Raw genomic sequence first — 22,644 nt, 5'->3', positions numbered from 1 at the left:
TCGAGACTGAGGGGAGGAGCTGACGGTGAACGGCGAAGGAGGAGGGAGAAGGAGGAAAAGACGGGAGAAGGAGTAGCGGCGGTCTAACTGCTGCAGCCAGCGAGCACACAACCACCGCCTCCTTATTCCTAACATTTACGCATGGGAAGAGGTTGCGAGAGAACCGTCTGATTGCATGTTGCCGCTGCTGCCGCTGGCACGGCCCACCAAAGTCCACGTGGTGTCCGCCGCGTAGCACTCCAGCGTCCTGTCTCTACCACCGCGGCTCTCAATGCAGCCACTATCACTACAACTTGTGCGGTCATCCAGTCTACTACACCCTTTACTACGTCTTCTACTACAATAGTGGCCTTTTGCTGATGCCTTGCCAAAAACGTCGGCCTGCGATAATGTGATTGCCTGTGCAGATAATTTTTTTTTATATGTCCATGGCTTAAAAGCCTCTTGCGATGGAAACGTGTTTCAGATTAGCGGGATACACCACGTGTACAGTTTTGAGGAAAAATTGATGTGACGAGTTTTTCAGTTGTGGCTTTGTTCTTCGAATTAGGGATAGAAAAAAAAGAAACAAATAAATTACTGCGCAGTTTTGTTGTAGTTTGGAAGTATTTTTGTCTCCAATTCTGATCTCCAGTACGCTGCCGATCCAATGGGATTTACGTCGTCCTGTGCCAGCCGGAGTAGTTCAGACGATTGTTGGAGTGCACAGCGTTGTGCTGATGCCGGATGAAGTGTCCCTGCAGGAGAGACTTGACAGGGAGGGCAAGCTCAGTACACCCTGTCTGGCCACTGCCCGGCATGTCCGTCTTCCTCAACCAGACGCTCTCCTGGCCTGACACTCACTATCGACTCCTGCTGTTCTCTTCCCCTCGCTGCTCCTCCTTCCATCACCGTAACACATGAGCAGGTAAGTGTCCTCGTTTCATTTGTCCTTAGTGGTACTGTCTTTACTTGTCCTTGGTGCTACTGTCTTCGTTTGTTCTCATAGTGCTAACTGCCTTCAATTGTCATCAGTGCTACCGTCTTTACTTGTCTTCGGTGCTATTATCTTCACCTTTCTCTAGTGCTACTGTCCACAGTGCTACTGTCTTCACCTTTCCTTGATGGTCCTGTCTCCAATTGTCCATATTGATAGTGTCCTTACTTGTCCTTGTGCTGATATCTTCACCTGGTCTCAGTGCTAATGTCTTCATGTATCCAAATTTTTACTGTCTTCACTTCTCCTTGGTGCCACTGCCTTCAGTTGTCCTTAGTTCTACCGTCTTTACTTTTTCTTGGTGCTAATATCTTCACCTGTCCTGTCTTCGTTTGTTCACTACTGTTTTTAAGTATCCTTGGCGCTTCTCTCTTTACCTTCCTTAGTGCCACCGTCTCCACTGTAGCTCATGCTACGCCGGTTGTTTACCCTGTAACGTTCGACTGGATGGTGTCCTCTTCTTAGTCCTGCGCTTTGAAGTGTTTCTTTTGGCCAAACACAGCGGCAAGTAGTACTAGAACAGGTCAATTTATCTTGCTGTAATGCCGACATTTTGCCAAATTTGATGCGTTTAATGCATGACACCGTGTCAAAAAGTTGGTCACCAAAAATAGGATCACAACGACAACATTAGATACATTTGCAATGTTATTTGTTCTAACTGTTTTTCTAGAAAGTGTTTTCTTCTTCAGTAGTTCCCCATAAAACCATGCTGTAGAAGATAATTGCCTTTTTGTTGTTGTTGAATTAGGACAGTGTATGTTTGTGCATGTGCGTCACATACACAAAGCGGAGCTGGACAACAACAACAACAAAACAAAAAAACACAAGTCGCGTCAATCGATATCAAAGCATTTGGTCAATCTGTCGGCCTGAAACTGAAAGATCGACACTGAAAAAATGGGAACAGTCACCGTCAAGACTATTAAAACCTGGCGAGCCGAAACCAGTAAACCGAGACGGCGAAGCATGCCACCATAAAGCTAATTTGCATGAACCGATTTTTTTTAATTTTGTGCTTATTTTCAGAGTAAAAATGCCATATGTAAAAGAAAAAGAGGATAATTACTAAGTCATAAACATGAATCTCTGTTTGGACAAAGCGCGTGACGATTATAAATCAGAATTTTTGTAGAACTTGATGCTCCATTCTTATTATGAAAAATAAATATCAATGTATCATGATCATGACGCAAAATATCAATTGATCAAGCATGTCTGACCTGAAGAGTGCATGTTATTTGTCAACACCAACAACAGTATAAAAGCAGCTCCAAAACAGGCTCGTGCACGTCGTAGTTTTGACAAATCTGATGTTGTTTGCAGACGTCAAACCGAAAACAATCGCAATTTTGTTTCATTTATATATACCAAAGACGACGAACCGCAGTTGATTGTTTTAGCATAGAAGATTGTGATTTGTGAAAGTGGGGATTTAAAAAATATGTTTGATTTGTTTGATCTAAATGAAGACCGACGCTGGTGGTGCTTCTGATTTGCACACTGATTGGAGACTGATTGTGAGATAACATGATCTGTTTTGTTTTCCGTGTGAGGTACATGAACAGCAAGTTCACGAATTGACTGGAACAGATTAGGCTGATTGCACAGTTGATCTTGTGTGTCTGATGGCTTTAGTCACGGGGAAAATAGTGTGACTGATCTCTGATGACTTCCAGCGCAAGTACCCAATAAAGGAGGAAGGAAGAACATCTCCCATGTGTCGTAGCCCACTAAAAATATAAACAGATCGTTGGAAAAAAATGCAAACATTGTTCATCAAGGATTATTGTCGTCCCTGACTAATCGAACTCATACCACACCTGGCGTATGTGTTTTAAATTCGTTTTTTTCTCACCTTTTATCGATAATAATGGCAAACTTCAAAAACTGAGAAGTGAGTGATCACTTTCAATACGATGCTACTAGCGGTTTAGTTGTCTTTTTCTATCAAGATATCTCATTTGCTTCCACGAATTCTCACGGCACTACCCGTGTGATGAAGATTTTGTAATCGCCAGGAAGATAGGCGAGACTCTGCGATTTGTCCTAATCAAGTCGTCTCTCTGCTATCTCTGCAGCGCACGAACCTCCGGCAATATGTGCTTGTTTATGAATAAAATTTCTAATCACTGTTGCAACCGCACGCTTTAGCAGCTCTGAAAGCCGAAAATTAATTCCTCTGTGATAAGGGAGTGTTGACTCTTGCTGAGACTGCACGTGGTAACACGGGGCCGATAAAAGCTCTCGCGCCGCCAGTTGTAGATCAGGCTGCTTCTAGCACGCGGGGGGGGGGGGGGGGGGGGGGGGGAACTAGAGCTCCTCTACTTTGCTACGTCTACAATTGTCTTCTTGCTACAAAGAGAAGAAAGCGCGGAGTTTTTCCCATTGATATCCGTATCTTCAGTCTTGGCAAGCTACTTTCTTTCCAACCTGACCCAGGCCTAAACAAAATTCAGATGTGGGCACACCATAGATATCCCTTGACTGTATAGATCTATGGGCACACAGAAGAGATCACCGTCAATAGTCCAATAAAAGACATAGGCACCAAAGACGTGGGAGTGACATAAACCCCCCCCCCTCCACTCCAATCACCCTCATGCAGCAAACGGAACTTGGAGCGAGCAGTGCAATCATACAAGAGTACGAGGAGCCGTTTATATATATTTTTTATTCTTGCTTTGTGTGTGTTTTTGTGTTTAAAAAAAAAAATGTTTTGTGTGTGGTTTGTGGTCCAACGGCAGGGGACTCTAGTCTGTTCATGTGATGGTTCGTTCACTTTTACAGATGCCCACAACGTATCAGTCAGGACGTGTGCAATGATGTATCAATTCAAGAATAACACTCCACATTTTGTTTTTCGAGGCGATTGCGGCATTCCTAAACGCATAACATGTCAAACTGTACATGAATGTTGCAGAAGCGAATGCTGTCTGTTAGCAACGTGACTTTCTTTGGGTCGGGTGTTGAAGGCCAAGTGGGTAGGAGGAAGGGGGAATTCAGAGACCGACATGACCACTTTTTCCCTTTTTTTTCTTTGAGCACACAAGCAGGGAGAAAGAACTTTCATCAAATGCCCTGCCACTTTTCATGTCAGACACTTTTCACGTACGAGTAGCGAACAGTTTCTGAAGAGCGCCCGGGTTGCAGCGTTATCAGCAGGCATTTGAAACGTTTCCGTGACAGACCTCTTCACCCACCTCTCTGGCTTTGATGGCAATGTGGACGAGTTGTACAATAGAAACATCTGTCTCCGTCTGGAGCAGACAAGTGCAAGACCACTGGGGAGACTGATTCGTCCCAGTTTGTGATGAAACGTCTGGACAGGACTAATACAACCTCTCCTCTTACAAACGAATTCGTCGGGGAGCAAGCAGACATGGGTGTTTGTCCACACCACACTTTGCTATCATCTCATTCCCGCAGCGGCCGCTCCGACTGCTACTCTAAAACGGAAATCAATATCATTCACCCATCCTGTCTACACTGGACAACCGCCGAAGACCCCTTTCGTCTGGCGTTTGTAGTCTTTTTTTTCTTGTGAAACAAAATGTTTTTTGCATGATGCACAATCTTGGACCCGAAATTGTTCTTGCAATGAGCTGGCATACTGCACAATTCTTGGAATCGAAATTGTTCTTGTAATAGACTGATATGCTGCACAGTTCTTGGAATCGAAATTGTTCTTGTAATAGACTGAAATGCTGCACAATTCTTGGAATCGAAATTGTTCTTGTAATAGACTGAAATGCTGCAGAGTTCTTTGAATCAAAATTGTTCTTGTAATAGTCTGATATGCTGCACAGTTCTTTGAATCGAAATTGTTCTTGCAATAGACTGAAATGCTGCACAGTTCTTGGAATCGAAATTTTTCTTGCAATGGGCTGACATGCTGCACAATTCTTGGAATCGAAATTGTTCTTGTAATGGGCTGACATGCTGCACAGTTCTTGGAATCGAAATTGTTCTTGTAATAGTCTGAAATGCTGCACAGTTCTTTGAATCGAAATTGTTCTTGTAATAGACTGAAATGCTGCACGGTTCTTGGAATCGAAATTGTTCTTGTAATAGGCTGACATGCTGCACAGTTCTTTGAATCGAAATTGTTCTTGTAATAGACTGAAATGCTGCACAGTTCTTTGAATCGAAATTTTTCTTGTAATAGACTGAAATGCTGCACAATTCTTGGAATCCAAATTGTTCTTGTAATAGACTCCAATGCTGCACAGTTCTTTGAATCGAAATTGTTCTTGTAATAGTCTGAAATGCTGCACAGTTCTTTGAATCGAAATTGTTCTTGTAATAGACTGAAATGCTGCACAGTTCTTTGAATCGAAATTGTTCTTGTAATAGACTGAAATGCTGCACGGTTCTTTGAATCGAACTTGTTCTTGCAATAGACTGACATGCTGCACAGTTCTTTGAATCGAAATTGTTCTTGCAATAGACTGACATGCTGCACAGTTCTTTGAATCGAAATTGTTCTTGCAATAGGCTGACATGCTGCACAGTTCTTGGAACCAGAGAGGCGGTGCATTTGTTCGCGTACACCATTTGTATCAAACGTCAGTGTTTATGTGAATGCTTGTTCATTTCACTGATTATCTAAGCAAATTGTCTACCTTCGACGCACATTGTGCTCTTTTTTTTTAATATTTCAAAAAGTGAATGTGATTTTGTCAAGTGTTGTCTAGTGTGGATAAAAAGCACAATCTGCGTCGAAGGTAGACAATTTGCTTAGATAATGACATGAACAAGCAATCACATAAACACTGACGTTTGATACAAATGGTGTACGCGAACAAATGCACCGCCTCCCTGGTTCCAAGCAGTCAACATTGAGGACAAACCTTTCTTTTCGTTTTAGTTTTTCTTTCAAAGCTTGATGCTTCGTGAATTTGGAAATGGAAAATGAAGTACGTGTATATTAGTATTGATTTGAATTAAGTTAGTGTTTGATAGTTTGCATTGATATCAGTGTTTGGGCTAGAGTCGATCAAAGGGACTGAAAAAAACAAATGTTTTACAAAAATCTTACCCGGATACTTTGTAAATCTCGCCAGACAGAAGAGTAAAGGGTGATGTGATTGTTTCGTTCAGGGTAAAGTGTCATCATTATCCCCCATCATGGCATATTAGGTGGAATTTCGAGTGGTCTGAGTCTGACGGGGGGTGGGTGGGGGGGGGGGGAGTTCGTGGTCTGAAGGGGGGGGGGGGGGAGGGAGAGGAGAAGGCACGTGGGTGGTGTTATATATATTGTCTTATTTAAGTGTGTGTTGCATTTTCCAGCGGATATGCGTAGGTACACGTATTACTTTTGTCTGTGTCCCATTTGCAATAGAAAAAAGTCATGTTACTGAAACATCTCAAAGTTGAACAGTACGGTATAAATACATCACATGTTTCGCAAATTCTAAGCAGTGGAGAGACACGTGTTATTAGTGGACAGCATCATGTTCTCGTTAAAGTTTTTATGCGTGTGATTTAAAAAAAAAGAAAGAAAAAAAGAAACAAAAATCCAAAAGAAAAACACACAAAAAATTGACATTCGAGAATTTGAATGTAATTATTTATTTATTCATTTATTTACTTATTTATTGCCAAAAAGTTTTTTGATAAACTGACCGTGAGATGTCATCACACCTTTGACCAGGAGGACACGGCGATGACGTGGGCGGGAACGAAAGGGAATGAAAACCGTGTAGGACACACACAAAAAGGCAAAGCAAAGAAAAAATGGTAAAACTGCTTATCATCGTCTGACCGTGGCTGAGCTTCCCAAGGGAAAAGGAAATTGAATGACACCTTGGAGACAGAATAAAACATTCAGAGGGGTTTTATTAATTGTACAGCGGAGACGTTGTGGGTCTGCTGAATTGGGTGTATATCACCACAAAGGATCAATTGCAGAATCCCTGCAGACCTGAAGCTGAGGAATTGTCTATGATTCACACCCACGCGATTGAAAGAAACCCTGGTCAGTTTACACAGAAAAGACTTGGCGTTGTCTGGCTGAGACCAAAGTGCAATTTGTTCTTATAAACAGATGTAAAAAAAAAAAAAAAAAAAGCTTTGAATATTTGATTTGTGTTCGTCTGTAGGCGCAAATCCTCGTATATTTTTATGATCCGAATTATCACCACGTGGCTGTGATATGCGACTCGCGTGTGGGCGAGTGGATATCCTTCACGAGAGAGATTGTCACAATCGAATCCACGAGGATGGAGTGGCTGTGTGTTGGAGGAGTGGGCGTCGTATCGTATTTACATGATGATAACATCTTTGCTGTTGCCCAGAATCTTCACCCTTCCAGGTCACTCGTGCGAGATGATATAAGGCACTTTGTGCCTACATGCAATCAAATCAAATCAACTTGCATGCTAATAATATGCTCGGCAGGCACGATTATGGAAATGCAGCTTTTCCTTTCCATTAAACACACAACTTCCTTACAGCTTCATGCGGTGCATATTATTTTTATATTGGAAGCGCAATTGTATTTCGCAATCCTCAGAAAATGAACACACAATTCAAGAGCTACGAATTACGGGCAGAAGATGACAGGAGACAAGTAAGTGAGAAAAGCCTACTGCAGCGTTGTGTTGGTTGCAGGCTTTGTGGTCTGGCTGCCGCTGGGAGTGAGTGATCAGTTCTACTAATGTATTATTCGGATGCGAGTATCGATCGTCAGCCGTTAGTCATCGTCTTGAAGGGGCCAAAGGTCAGGAAGGCAAAGGTTAGATCGCGTCAAACAGTGACATGCTGGAAAGGGGAAAGAGCTGCAAGAATACATAATCTTGGTGCTTGATGAAAGGGGAAAGAGCTGCAAGAATACATAATCTTGGTGCTTCATAAGAGCCTCTAATCCAGGGATGAAACATTGTCATTGGGCCTAATGAGACACTTACAGTTAAAATGCCTGTTAATGTGAATCAAAACACAAACACAATGTTAACATGGAATGTTTTACACTGTAAGATCAATACATATCGGGTTGATTGGTTGAATGATTGATTGATTGATTGATTACATGATTACATGATTGATTGATCGAATGATTGATTGATTGATTGATTGATTGATTGATTGATTGATTGATTGATTGATTGAATGAATGATTGATTGAATGATTGATTGATTGATTGATTGATTGATTACATCTCTATTTTATAGGCACAGATTTATTTGTCTTGAACGCTCATGTTCATTACCCCTATAGTCCCGGGGGTGGGGGTCGGGTGGAGTTGGTGGGGGTCGGGTGGGTGGGATACATACCATTTGTTTGGACCTTTTATTTTTTAAAGAAAGAAAGAAATAAGTCGCGTAAGGCGAAAATACAACATTTAGTCAAGCTGTCGAACTCACAGAATGAAACTGAACGCAATGCAATTTTTCAGCAAGACCGTATACTCGTAGCATCGTCAGTCCACCGCTCGTGGCAAAGGCAGTGAAATTGACAAGAAGAGCGGGGTAGTAGTTGCGCTGAGAAGGATAGCACGCTTTTCTGTACCTCTCTTCGTTTTAACTTTCTGAGCGTGTTTTTAATCCAAACATATCATATCTATATGTTTTTGGAATCAGGAACCGACAAGAAATAAGATGTTTTTAAGTTGATTTCATAGTTTTTATATTTTTAATTTTCAGAGCTTGTTTTTAATCCAAATATAACATATTTATATGTTTTTGGAATCAGAAAATGATGAAGAATAAGATGAACGTAAATTTGGATCGTTTTATAAAACTTTTTTTTTTTACAATTTTCAGATTTTTAATGACCAAAGTCATTAATTAATTTTTAAGCCACCAAGCTGAAATGCAATACCGAAGTCCGGCCTTTGTCGAAGATTGCTTGGCCAAAATTTTAATCAATTTGATTGAAAAATGAGGGTGTGACAGTGCCGCCTCAACTTTTACAAAAAGCCGGATATGACGTCATCAAAGGTATTTATCGAAAAAAAGAAACACATATCCGGGGATATCATTCCCAGGAACTCTCATGTAAAATTTCATAAAGATCGGTCCAGTAGTTTGGTCTGAATCACTCTACACACACACACACACACACACACACACACACACAGACACACACACGATCCTCGTCTCGATTCCCCCTCTATGTTAAAACATTTAGTCAAAACTTGACTAAATGTAAAAATAAAGACAGAATGAGGAAAGAAAGAAAGGAATGCAGACAAAGAGGGGACACATAATTGTTAACGTATATGTCTGCAGATACAGTACTGACTTCGATCTCTGTGTTAAAAAAGGGCCTTTTTAATAGCCGAGCTTCGAGTTCACCCTCACCGTGAGCCACACAATAGACATTTTGTCCGTGTACCCAGAACCTTCATGCTGCTGTGAGTTGCACCTGTTTCGCCGTGAAAATATTTGGTCTATCGTCTGGCTGCTGGGATCAACTTATACAAACAACGTTCAGATTTATGAAGAAGGTGCGCGATCGCAAAACGGAGCGTGCACAATGAGTTTTGTTTTCTTGGCGAAAGCACCCATGTGTTTTTGATAGCCTTTCTTCTTTTTTTCTTTCTTTTTTCTTTCGTTCCGTCTTTCTTTCTTTCTTTCTTTCTATATTCCTGTCTTTCTTTCCGTCTTCTCTCTCTCTCTCTGTCTCTGTCTCTGTCTCTCTCTCTCTCCGTCTCTCTCTCTCTCTCTCTCTCTCTCTCTCTCTCTCTCTCTCTCTCTCTCTCTCTCTCTTTCTTGGCTGATTCGTTTCAGTGTGAGTTACTTGGTTGGCTGGCTGGTTGCTTGACATTTCAAACGATTGAACGATTGGGTTGATTCAGCGTCCCCGACTCGATTGATCGATTGATGACGTATTTACTATTGAAATACACACACACACACACACACACACACACACACACACACACACACACACACACACACACACACACACACTCACACGGTGACACGTACGCACGCACACAAACACACACACACACACGCACGCACGCACACAAACACACACACACACACTCACACACACACACACACACACACACACACACACACACACACACACACACACACACACACCACATTACTGAATATATGTACGAAGGATGATCCAAACTAAATTATCACACAGATGAGTCCGTATCATTCTGTAATATGAGTTACTGGCTCCTGATTTGTAAGAATGGGTGATTTCGTAAATATGGGGAAACAGTTTTGCAGCAAGTAACGTGTGATTATGTGATTGGCAGCCGAACTAGAAAATGTTAAATGGATTTGGTACATGAAAGTTATGGGAAACGTGCTTTTATTATTGTCAAGTGTGTTGTGTTGGATTTGGTGCTCGTGTACGTGGTAGGCCTAGTGGCCTATCCTACAGGGCTTCATTCTTACTGAGCACAGAGTCGGAATCCAGAGGATATATCTTTTAGTCAGAATCGTCATAAATGTTTACTTTAGTCAATATGAGCAAGACAACCGCGTGATCGTCAACAAACCTGTAGCATTCATGCTTTTGTAAACTAGGAAGGTACCCGTCCTAAGATTATTGCTACTTTTATTGAATATCAAACTTAACTTGAAGTTCGATAACGTGTAACTTTTAAAGGGTATTGTTTTCATTCACAAATGATGCGGTAGAGAATACAATTCATGATCAGGTATCGTATTGTCTTGTCTTTCTTGTCTTGTCTAAGATGCGCCTTGTCTTGTCCTATGCTGGTAATGCTGAAGACTTTGTATATAGGAAGAACCCAGCGAGCGCATCCTACTCACGCTTGTTGGAGATGAGGAAAGGTTAAGCAAAGACAACACGCAACACAGCACGGAAAGAAAATAGCTGCCAGTAAAAATGTCAGGGATGGGGCACGACTGAAGAGATTGAAATCGTCGGGCTTATCTCTTAATGTGTGGCTGTTTGCATATTATCCATGTTGTTTCTATCCTGGCCTATTTCTTCAGGAACAGGTCATAAACCTTTTTGATAAGACGGTCTGGCTTATTTTTATTTTAGCGGGGGTGGTGGTGCCGGCGCAGCTGACGGGACTCGTACAATACTGTTGCAGGTACTTTCTGCCACGTAGTCCCATAAAAATGCAACTCTGCCTACCGTTACACTTGTTACAGGTCAGGATTTTGTGATGCCTTTATGTGAGGAGTTAAGTGAAACGATAGAAGAAATTGTTATTATGAAGGTTCCGAATATGGTAGATAATTGATAAACTAGAATAAGTACATACAACAAATACAAAAACAAACTACAGCGAGAGAAATGAACTTAGAAATGATATTACGTGTGTGACAGGGGAGGCTACCGCTCCTTTCACAGCAGACTCTGCACCCGAGTTGTTGGCCTTTAAAAGTCAACACCGGTGTATTGTAGAATTCTGTTTGTGATAGGGTCTGGTGGTTTCCGATTGTCTGTATGTTCATGGAAACCTTCGGGTTTGCATAACAGTTTTTATAGGGCTAAGAAATTGGCCCTAACATTTTCAATCCTGTTTGATTGCACTTCGCTTCCCGAGGTGATCGTAGTGTTTCGGCACACGGTTACATCGTAGTAGAAATTGAGACTGATATTGATAAATGCACAAACAGATTTATAATTTGTATTTGAGGTGCTTAGCTAGTTCATTCTTGAATGAGTTCACGCTCACGGTTATCCTCAACACAGAAGTCAAGGAATCAGTTTTACACTTGAATTCAAGAATATGCCGTACTGGCTTTAGATAGACCAATTCTTAGAATACGTGTAATAGTTCAATCGGTATGACGAGAATGGTTTATGAAGAAACATTCCAAAAAGACAGCTGAGGCCTGACATGCTATTGTTTTGTGCATCCGAATTAATTGGTTGTACAGATACGTCTTTCCTTTAATAGAAGACTGTCGTGATATCTATAATGTTCTTCTTCTGCGTTCATGGGCTGAAACTTCCACGTACACTCGTGTATTTGCGTGTAACTGTATGGCCGTGTTTACCCTGTCATTTTGGCAGCCATACGCCGCTTTCTGGGGATGCATGCTTGGTATTTTCGTGTTTCTATACTGCTATATAACCTTTTCTTTTTTTTAGAAGTACTAATAGAATTACACTTTCCTGTACGCTAAAATAGGGTTTCGTGAAATTCGCACTCGCAGAGTCTCATATGGTCGAATCGTAATCAATAATACTTTGAATGTGAGCTTGGAAAAAAAGTTTTCTCGTATTTTCTGGTAAGATTCAACCTATATGTAGAAGGAATATTTTCTTAGAGACAATTTTACACATCAAAATTAATGATCAGACCAGGAGAGAGAGAGAGAGAGAGAGAGAGAGAGAGAGAGAGAGAGAGAGAGAGAGAGAGAGAGAGAGAGAGACAGAGAGAAAAAGAGAGAGAGAGACAGAGAGACAGAGAGAAAGAGAGAGACAGACAGACAGACAGACAGACAGACAGACAGACAGACAGAGACAGAGAGAGACAGTGAGAGAGAGAGAGACAGAGACAGAGAGACCAGACCAGAACGGCAGACCAGACCAGACAGTTATCACACACACAAAAACTAGGAGAAAGAAAGCAATCAATAAGTAAGAGAGTAGACTTCTTAGCAATATAGTTTTCGTCCCAAAAGTTTCTTAAAAACGCGCAAAATCCGGTAACGTTCCGCCATTTTCCCCTGTACTGAGTGATGCGCTGTCTCTGTGGTTGGGCAATGGAACCAAAGAGTTGGGCGGGGGGATGGGGATCTCTTCCTTGTCCCTGCGCAAATGAACTGAACAAAACTTACTAAAACGCGGCTCCCGGAAGAGCACTCTTGGGTGTTCTGGGATTGTACGCAGTTCGGGACCCTTGCACTAAGTGTGTAGACTAGCGCCAGTGTTAACCACAAGGCTACCCATCTGTTCACAAAACGTTGTTGAGAGAAAAATTGGTCACCCCAGCGTCTTTCCGTGTCGTTTACGTAAACTTGTTCAAAATATTTATAATGTTCAGCCTTGAGAGTAAGCTTTGAAACGGGTAAGAAAAGAAACGCTCACCGGCTGTCATCAGTGCTTCGAGCGATGAGAGTGAAAACAAGATCCCACTGCTGTGTTTAAAGTCAGCTCAAAATAGAACTTGTAAATCTGTCTATCCCTTTTTTCCGACTATTACGATCTGTGTTTTGTGTCTTTGAGGTAAAATAGGACTCGCAAAAAAAGACAAGAAAAAAAACCTGTTGTGCTGGGTTTTTTTTTCAAGCGGGACTATTTTTATACCCCGTTTTTGCAAAGTTTACATGATGCATTTTTCTTTAACGTGACGAGACGAAAGAGCTCACGGTAAAACCGTTCTAAATGCGTATTTCGAATGTTCCCTTCCAGGTTAAACCCATCACAACTCAAAGACGGCGACTGAGTGCACCACTCACAATGAGACCGGCACGGTTGGCCTAGTGGTAAGGCGTCCGCCCCGTGATCGGGAGGTCGTGGGTTCGAACCCCGGCCGGGTCATACCTAAGACTTTAAAATTGGCAATCTAGTGGCTGCTCCGCCTGGCGTCTGGCATTATGGGGTTAGTGCCAGGACTGGTTGGTCCGGTGTCAGAATAATGTGACTGGGTGAGACATGAAGCCTGTGCTGCGACTTCTGTCTTGTGTGTGGCGCACGTTATATACATATATGTCAAAGCAGCACCGCCCTGATATGGCCCTTCGTGGTCGGCTGGGCGTTAAAAAAAAAACAAAAAAAACTCACAATGAGTGCACTTTTGGTGATTTTTCAGCCACTTTTCGGAGAGCACAAGTCTTGTTTCCCTATTGACTTAATTCGTCTAGAGCACAGGCCATTTAATGGCTTTCATGTTATAAGATATGTAATACTTCTGACAGAAAGCCGTGCTGCAAGCTGTGAGATTGTCGTATTCAGTACCTCCGCTTGTAGTTTATATTTCCCTCGCCTGAACTCGCTCTCTCTATCTCTCTTTCACTCTCGGTCGAAGTACGTCTATCTGTCTGTCTATCTGTCTGTCCGTCTGTCCGTCTGTCTGTCTGTCTGCCTGTCTGTCTGTCTGTTTCTCCATCTCTCCCCGGCTCGTTCGATCTTCAGTGTGCGTACTTAGCGCGTATACATACGCTTTTTTCCCTCTTTGTTGCCTGTGTACCAACTTTATCATATAGTTTAAGCTCGGTACCTATTACAAGCTACCACAAGGGGTCACATGGAAGGGAAGAGACACGTCAAATGTAAGTAAAAACAAGTCGCGTAAGGCGAAAATACAACATTTAGTCAAGCTGTCGAACTCACAGAATGAAACTGAACGCAATGCAATTTTTCAGCAAGACCGTATACTCGTAGCATCGTCAGTCCACCGCTTGTGGCAAAGGCAGTGAAATTGACAAGAAGAGCGGGGTAGTAGTTGCGCTGAGAAGGATAGCACGCTTTTCCGTACCTCTCTTCGTTTTAACTTTCTGAGCGTGTTTTTAATCCAAACATATCATATCTATATGTTTTTTTGGAATCAGGAACCGACAAGTAAAGAATAAAATGAAAGTGTTTTTAAGTTGATTTCGAAAATTTAGTTTTGATCATACTTTTTATATCTTTAATTTTCAGAGCTTGTTTTTAATCCAAATATAACATATTTATATGTTTTTGGAATCAGAAAATGATGAAGAATAAGATGAACGTAAATTTGGATCGTTTTATAAAAAAAATAATCATTTTTTTTGCAATTTTCAGATTTTAATGACCAAAGTCATTAATTAATTTTTTAACCTCCATGCTGAAATGCAATACCGAAGTCCGGCCTTCGTCGAAGATTGCTTGGCCAAAATTGCAATCAATTTGATTGAAAAATGAGGGTGTGACAGTGCCGCCTCAACTTTTACAAAAAGCCGGATATGACGTCATCAAAGGTATTTATTGAAAAAAAAAATGTCCGGGGATATCATTCCCAGGAACTCTCATGTTAAATTTCATAAAGATCGGTCCAGTAGTTTGGTCTGAATCGCTCTACACACACACGCACAGACAGACACACACACACACACACACACACACACACACACACACACACACACACACACACACACACACACACACACACACACACACACACACACATACATACACCACGACCCTCGCCTCGATTCCCCCTCTATGTTAAAACATTTAGTCAAAACTTGACTAAATGTAATGAGTAAGGATCATGGTTTAAAAAAATGCCTGGCGCCCAAGACAATTCATAAAGTGATGTCATGAACATGTTTCTGATGCGCACTGACATAATTATAATCCCAACGATCAGGCGACATCAGAGATGTCTTCACGGCATGTCAGGCACCATACACATTTTAGTGTACATTTGTTTCTGGTGAAGGGGGAGAAAAATTGTGGAACATATCTTGTTTTGTTTTAAATGCCCTATTGCGTCTCTGTTTCATTTTGGATTTGATTTTATCGCTGTCTTTTTGGACGAAAAAAACAACAACGGCAGAGAAATATTTCCATCAGCATGTACAACTTGAGTTTGTCTTGACATCATTAACCACTTGAGTTTGTCTTGTGAGGAAATTTCAAAAACCATAATCTGCAATGTCGGGTAAGCCTCATACAGGAAACGAGAGTCGCTTGACTAACAGATGTGATTAGAGAGAATTTTTTTGAAGAGAACCGTATACAGATAATAACACTTTCTTTTGTAATTCCGAGATTTCCAAATTCTCAGCGTCTTCATCAACTCCCACTGACATCAGAAACAACTCATTTGTTTTCTCCTTTTCTCGCTGGGAGAGCAGTACATCTTATGAGATAGAGCTAGCACAAATGATCAAAATTAAATTTTCGAAATCAATTTAAAAACACTTTCATCTTATTCCTTGTCGGTTCCTGATTCAAAAAACATATAGATATGATATGTTTGGATTAAAAACACGCTCAGAAAGTTAAAACGAAGAGAGGTACAGAAAAGCGTGCTATCCTTCTCAGCGCAACTGCTATCCCGCTCTTCTTGTCAATTTCACTGCCTTTGCCACAAGCGGTGGACTGACGATGCTACGAGTATACCGTCTTGCTGAAAAATTGCAGTGCGTTCAGTTTCATTCTGTGAGTTCGACAGCTTGACTAAATGTTGTATTTTCGCCTTACGCGACTTTACTTCACATCCGCTTGGAGACATAATTCTTGTACAAATATACGAGCACTTGTAAGTCTGTCATGTTGTTCAACGATCGCCATCAGAATAATACGCTGTAGTGTTGTCAAAGAACCATTGCCCCGTTTTAGAAAGTTGTTGATATCTTTACTCAAATAACATGGAATATGGGGGAACTTTCCATTTAAAGTAATGCCAATCTAAGTTTGAAATGAGGTTGAGTCATACGAGTGTTGGCCAAGCAGCACCGCCCTAGCCTGATATGGCCCTTCGTGGTCGGCTGGGCGTTAAACAAACACACAAACAAACAAATACGAGTGTTGGCCAAGACGTTTGGGGTAACTTTATTCATATAACACTTGATACGGCGGAACTTCAATATTATTCTGACCTGACTTTCAGATAAAAATTAGTCATATGAGGCAGTGGTTATGTTGCAAAATCTCAGCATCTAGCGCGTTCCGTTCTGGATTTAGGATTCTGAAGACCCGGTCAAGACCGGGGCAAACATCGATCTTTCTGAGCCCTTTCTTTAGCCTCACATTTATTTGGACAGGGTTTTAACTTTCTGTGTTCCTCAAGTTGTAGGCCTAAGCTTCCTTTTGAGATTGAACGCCGCATGCTATGCTTTTTGAGACAAAAAGTGTCCACAAGATTTCTCAATAGCAGTGCCCATGCCTGTATGTTTCGAAATTTGGGAGACGGGCTGTAGAATAGCTGAATAAGTACAGCCACCAACGTAACAAGTGCTTGATGAGTGTGAGTGTGTCGGGGGGGGGGGGGGGGGGGAAGGGGGTGGAGCGGCGGAAAGGGGAGGGGAAGGGGAGGGAGGGTTGCTCCAGACGGCCCATCTTTTGCCAAGACTAATTGGCAAAAAGGACGTTGACACAGTGGTTGCTGGATACCGAAGACTTACTGTTTCCCTGAGCCAGGTAGTAAAACTCTTTTGCGGTCGCTCTTACTTCTTTCAATGCACTGTAAGGTGTACTTTCTGCGGACTCTCTCCTCCCCTTTCTAGTCTTAAAAAAAAATTCATTTCCTTCTTGAGCCTTTATTACACCCCCGTTATAGGGGTGTGTATAGGTTTCACTGGATGTGTTTGCTTGTTTGTGTGTTTGTGTGTTTGTGTTCGCATATAGATCTCAAGAATGAACGGACCGATCGTCACCAAACTTGGTGAACAGGTTCTAGACATTCCTGAGACGGTCCTTACAAAAATTGGGACCAGTCAAACACACGGTTAGGGAGTTATTGGTGGATTAAGATTAAGAGTGACATATTAATTGGTGGCAGTGAGAATGGTTATTTGACCAACGGGGGTGTTTTTCCTACCTCGACGTACCCTTTCGCAATGGACCCTGTGTTTACATTCTGACTTCTGACTTTTGACTTTTGACTTTTGACTTTTGACTTTTGACTTTTGACTTCTGACTTCTGACTTTTGACTTTTGACTTTTGACTTTTGACTTCTGACTTCTGACTTCTCGCTTCTCACTTCTGACTTTCTCTCTTCTGACTTCTGACTTCTGACTTTTGACTTTTGACTTTTGACTTCTGACTTTTGACTTTTGACTTCTGACTTCTGACTTCTGACTTTCTCTCTTCTGACTTCTGACTTCTGACTTTTGACTTTTGACTTTTGACTTCTGACTTTCTCTCTTAAGGACGGGGGTGTTTTTCCTACCTCGGAGGAATTTCTTGTTCTTATTTCCTTTAACATTTGTCTGGGTATGTGTAAAATTTGCAGTCAGAATCCCTGGTTCCAAAAACATGAACTTCTGAACCTGCATTGTTGCTGTGTTCATGACACCATCAATTTGTTTGTACATCAATTTACCCAGCATACAGCCAAACGTTTTGGACGTACCAGGTAGAAGCCATCCGGAGGAACCTACGCACGCTTTATTCATATGCGTGTTTTTGTGGTAAGGGGTCCTGGGAATGTTTGCGTATGTGGGGGAAGTTACGCCTGTGTGAAGGGATGGGGGGGGGGGGGAGTGTTAGCTGAGGTCCAGCAGCTTCTGAAAAGCATCTGGTATGATACTAAAGGAGGAGAACTGCTACTTATTTTGATTTCTTTTATATACAGTCCCGGATTATGTCATATTTCTTTGTTCTATATTTTAGTGATTTTCTTGTATTTTTAGATAATGACTATGTTATGTTAGACATAGCTCAATACAAAAAAGTGGAAATCATGCAACTTATTTTCGGACAGCATTTGGTTGATTACCTAAGTTACACAAGCTGACGTATTCGTACATTTTCAGAAATAGTTTCTTCAGTACGGTGTATACTTTCTTTAACTGAAGAGTATATTTTACACAACGAGCAATATTGTGTCACTCTGCTCCTTCCTGTCTAGGCCTTCTCGCCCTCAGCGCCGCTCAGTTGAAGAATCAAACTCGCTCCATCCAAATCGTTTATTCGTCTTCTTGCTTTTTGCGGAAAAGGGAACTACCGAAGTGCTCCCAGCAATCTTCTGGCAAAACCAACGATGTTTGGGACCTTGGCTCTGGTCCAAAATCCATTGAATTTTCCCCAAGCCCTGGCGCCATTGGCGAGGGTCCAGCCAGAGAGGAGAAAAATCACTTGCCGCAGCGTGCAGGACGATATAATTTATATCGTGTGGGTTCTGGTGTTGGAGCAGTGGCTCCTCGTTCCGCTTTTGATCAAAACATCGCAGTCCTGCTGCTGAAAGCAAATAAAAAATACACTATGGTTTGTGTCAACACTTCTTTGGTTGTCTCATGTCTTTTGTCTTTTCCTTTCTTATTTTTCTTTTATTCTTTCGTTTGTTTTTTGGTTTGTTTTTCTTTTTACATTTAGTCAAGTTTTGACTAAATGTTTTAACGTAGGGGGGGAATCGAGACGAGGGTGTGGTGTATGTGTGTGTGTGTGTGCGTGTGTGTGTGTGTGTAGAGCGAAACTACTGGGCCGATCTTTATGAAATTTGACATGAGAGTTCCTGGGTATGATATCCCCGGACGTTGTTTTCATTTTTTCGATAAATACCTTTGATGACGTCATATCCGGCTTTTTGTAAAAGTTGAGGCGGCACTGTCACACCCTCATTTTTCAATTAAATTGATTGAAATTTTGGCAAAGCAATCTTCGACAAAGGCCGGGGTTTGGTATTGCATTTCAGCTTGGTGGCTTAAAAACTAATGAGTGAGTTTGGTCATTAACAAGAAGAGCAAACGCTCGATCGAGTCACTTTCGCAGTTCTGAATATTATATGAGGCATCAGATGGACAGGAAGAAATTGCTATTCACAACACAATGAGTCACGTTCACATAAAATTTGAGCCCGGTCACTTTTATAGTTTCCGAGAAAAGCCCAACGTTAAGTTGTGTGTTGCCGAACAGAAAAGGCTAGTTATCTCCCTTGTTTTTCTGATAACGTTCGTAAAAGGCTACAGATGTAAATACTTTGATGTAAAGAATAATCCTACAAAGTTTCAATCACATCCGATGAACTTTGTCAAAGATATAAAATGTCTAATTTTTCCTTTGACGCTGACCTGTGACCTTGAAAAAGGTCAAAGGTCAACGAAACCATCGTTAAAGTGTAGAGGTCATTGGAGGTCACGACTAAACAAAATATGAGCCCGATCGCTTTGATAGTTTCCGAGAAAAGTCCAACGTTAAGGTGGTGTCTACGGACGGCCGGCCAGCCGGACGGCCGTCCGGACGGCCGGCCGGACAGACTAACACTGACCGATTACATAGAGTCACTTTTTCTCAAGTGACTCAAAAATCGGAAACTTGTAATTAAAATTATTTTTTTTATTAAACGATCCAAAAACAATTTCATCTTATTCTTCGTCATTTTCTGATTCCAAAAACATATACATATGTTATATTTGGATTAAAAACAATCTCTGAAAATTAAAAATATAAAAATTATGATCAAAATTAAATTTCCGAAATCGATTTAAAAAACTATTTCATCTTATTCGTTGTCGGTTCCTGATTCCAAAAACATATAGATATGATATGTTTGGATTAAAAACACGCTCAGAAAGTTAAAACGAAGAGAGGTACAGTAAAGCGTGCTATGAAGCACAGCGCAACCGCTGCCGCGCCAAACAGGCTCGTCACTTTCACTGCGTTTTGCACCATCTTGGACACCCGGCCAGTACTGAAACTGGCCTTGGCACGGAACGATCCAAGGGGGGCAATCTCAGTCATCTCAAAGAGAGAAATCCAAACGCAATCCGCTTTGTTCGATTTTATGGGCTTGGACGATAGAGAAAAATAAGAAAAGCAGTCCAGTCTGGACGAAAATGCTATCAAGAACGCAGAATTGATTTTTTCTGAGGTTGTTTTTTTTTTAGCCGTAAGCGCCATGTTTATCGGTCTCCAACCGGTCTCAAAGACAAAGGAAAACTGACGGTGCTGGGTAATTGAAATCAAATAATGAACACTGACAGCATGCACAGCCGTAACCAACACCTTTTGCTCACAAGACATGTCAAATAAAGTGAAAAATAGCAACGACTTACCATTGTGCACTCCCGTGTCGAGCTAAAACTTAAGTTGCGGCACAATTTTGCTTCTCGCACATCTGGCTTGTTGACATGCATCAACGAAGGGGCCTCACTCTGGAAGAGTTTCCTGCTCCGATAAACATGGCGCTTACGGCAAAAAACAAAACGCAGAAAAAACCAATTCTGCGTTCTTGATAGCATTTTCGTCCAGACTGGACTCCAGCTTTTGCTTTTCTTATTTTTCTCTATCGTCCAAGCCCATAAAATCGAACAAAGCGGATTGCGTTTGGATTTCCCTCTTTGAGATGACTGAGATTGCCCCCCTTGGATCGTTCCGTGCCAAGGCCAGTTTCAGTACTGGCCGGGTGTCCAAGATGCGTTTTGCACTCGCGGCGGACTACGTTCAGTTTCATTCTGAGAGTTCCACAGCTTGACTAAATGTAGTAATTTCGCCTTACGCGACTTGTTTTTTCTTTTCTGTGCCACAGAAGAACATTGCACGTCGGGTCAGCGTCTTTTGTTTATTACAACAACGAGCCAGCTTCTTCACCAACAGAGCTAAAGCAGCTCCTTCACTCACTTGTTTCCCCGACGCAACCAGAAATTAACCTTGTTATGCTTTTGTTTTATCAAACTTGTTGCCTTTAAATATTTCTGTGTTTCCGTCGTCCGTCCGTCTGTCTGTCGTCTGTCTGTCTGTGCAATCCCATAATTCGGACTGGGTCGAAGGTTGTGTGACAAAAATGTCAAGAACATTTATAAAAAATGTGTAGCCGTGACTGTGCGGCCTCAACTTTTGCAAACGGGCAAACATGACGTCATCAACTACCGTTATCAAAAATCGGAATAAAAAAAGCACAAGCAAATGCCCCCCAAAAAATTTGTACATCAATTTTCATAAAAATCCGTTCAGTAGTTTTTGAGATATATGCTTTGCACACATTGACAGACAAACAGACAGACAGACAAACAGACAGACAGACAAACAGACAGACAGACACACACACACACACACACACACACACACACACACACACACACACACACACACACACATACTTAGGGAGACAAACCTCGCTCTCCTCTCTCGTTAAAACATTCAGTCATTACTCAGAAGAAGTCACCCTGGTATTCTTTAATTCCACAGTTTAGTTTGTCTTGCTTGGTTTTAGAGGGATATCTCGGCCTGACCACTATAACATTCAGAGGGTCACCTAACATCAGTTCTGGTTGATCAATATGGTCGCATTATAAAATGGTACCATGAAATGGTAATAATGTATCATTGTGACACCTTCTGCTTTCAATGATGATTTGATTTACCATTAGGTTTAGGTACCACCCTTCCTAATGAAAAAATGAAAAATAACGTTGAGCCTAGCTCATCGTGGTTATTCACATCGAGATAATCGATGATTTAAATTGGGTCCGGTCGACAGTTATCGGTGTCACAACAAGGGTGAATCACTCCGACCCAAAACCGAAAAAGTTTAAAGCAACCCATTTTGTCTGAAATCTTGATCAAAGAGCACCAGAACGGAATCAAAGGAAGGCCTTCTAGATCGGGTCATGGTACCTCGTACCTCTTTGAAAGTTAACAATGACCCGAACTGGGTCATAATGGCCCATACAGACAAAAGTTCACGAAAACTTACATGGGGTCATTGTAATTTAAATTGGCAATGATTGGGCCAATTGTTACTCAACAGACTTAGCTGGATTCTGAGTGAGCCAAATGAATGTGATGGAACCATTTGATTTAATCTGATAAAACGACCACTGTGAGTTACTGATGGCCATTTGGAACCAAATACTCACAATTTGGGTCAAATAGAGACCTCTTATAAAAGAAATTGTATCACTCTGTTTAAGGCACCTGGCAGTCTGTGCTATGGCTTGAAAACGGCAACAATGGCTCAGTTTCGGACACCTCGATATTGATTTTGGGTTACTGAGACGTAGATCGTGTCACATACATGTAGACTTGGTACCTACTATAAGATTACCATAATTAAATATTCGTTATTTTATGTAATGGCCAGTTCTGACCATCGCGACCTGATTTGATAGGTTGTTTGATAGGTCAGAT

General features: G+C 41.5%; 1 protein-coding gene across 1 annotated transcript in view; it reads left to right on the top strand.

Moving 5' to 3' along the window:
• Window positions 1-22,644, top strand: part of LOC138959779 (protein NDNF-like) — a 54,335-nt gene that overhangs the window by 98 nt on the left and 31,593 nt on the right. Inside the window, exon 1 of the mRNA XM_070331391.1 lies at window positions 1-907. This exon is cut by the window's left edge and continues 98 nt beyond it. Coding sequence (XP_070187492.1) covers window positions 900-907 — 8 coding nt within the window. The 5' untranslated portion in view covers window positions 1-899. The remainder of the gene's footprint in view (window positions 908-22,644) is intronic.

The sequence above is a fragment of the Littorina saxatilis genome, linkage group LG2 (genome assembly GCF_037325665.1).
Source record: "Littorina saxatilis isolate snail1 linkage group LG2, US_GU_Lsax_2.0, whole genome shotgun sequence".
In the NCBI taxonomy this organism is placed as follows: domain Eukaryota; kingdom Metazoa; phylum Mollusca; class Gastropoda; order Littorinimorpha; family Littorinidae; genus Littorina; species Littorina saxatilis.
The sequence above is the reverse complement of the archived record's forward strand: the minus strand, read 5'-3'. Positions and strand labels throughout refer to the sequence as shown.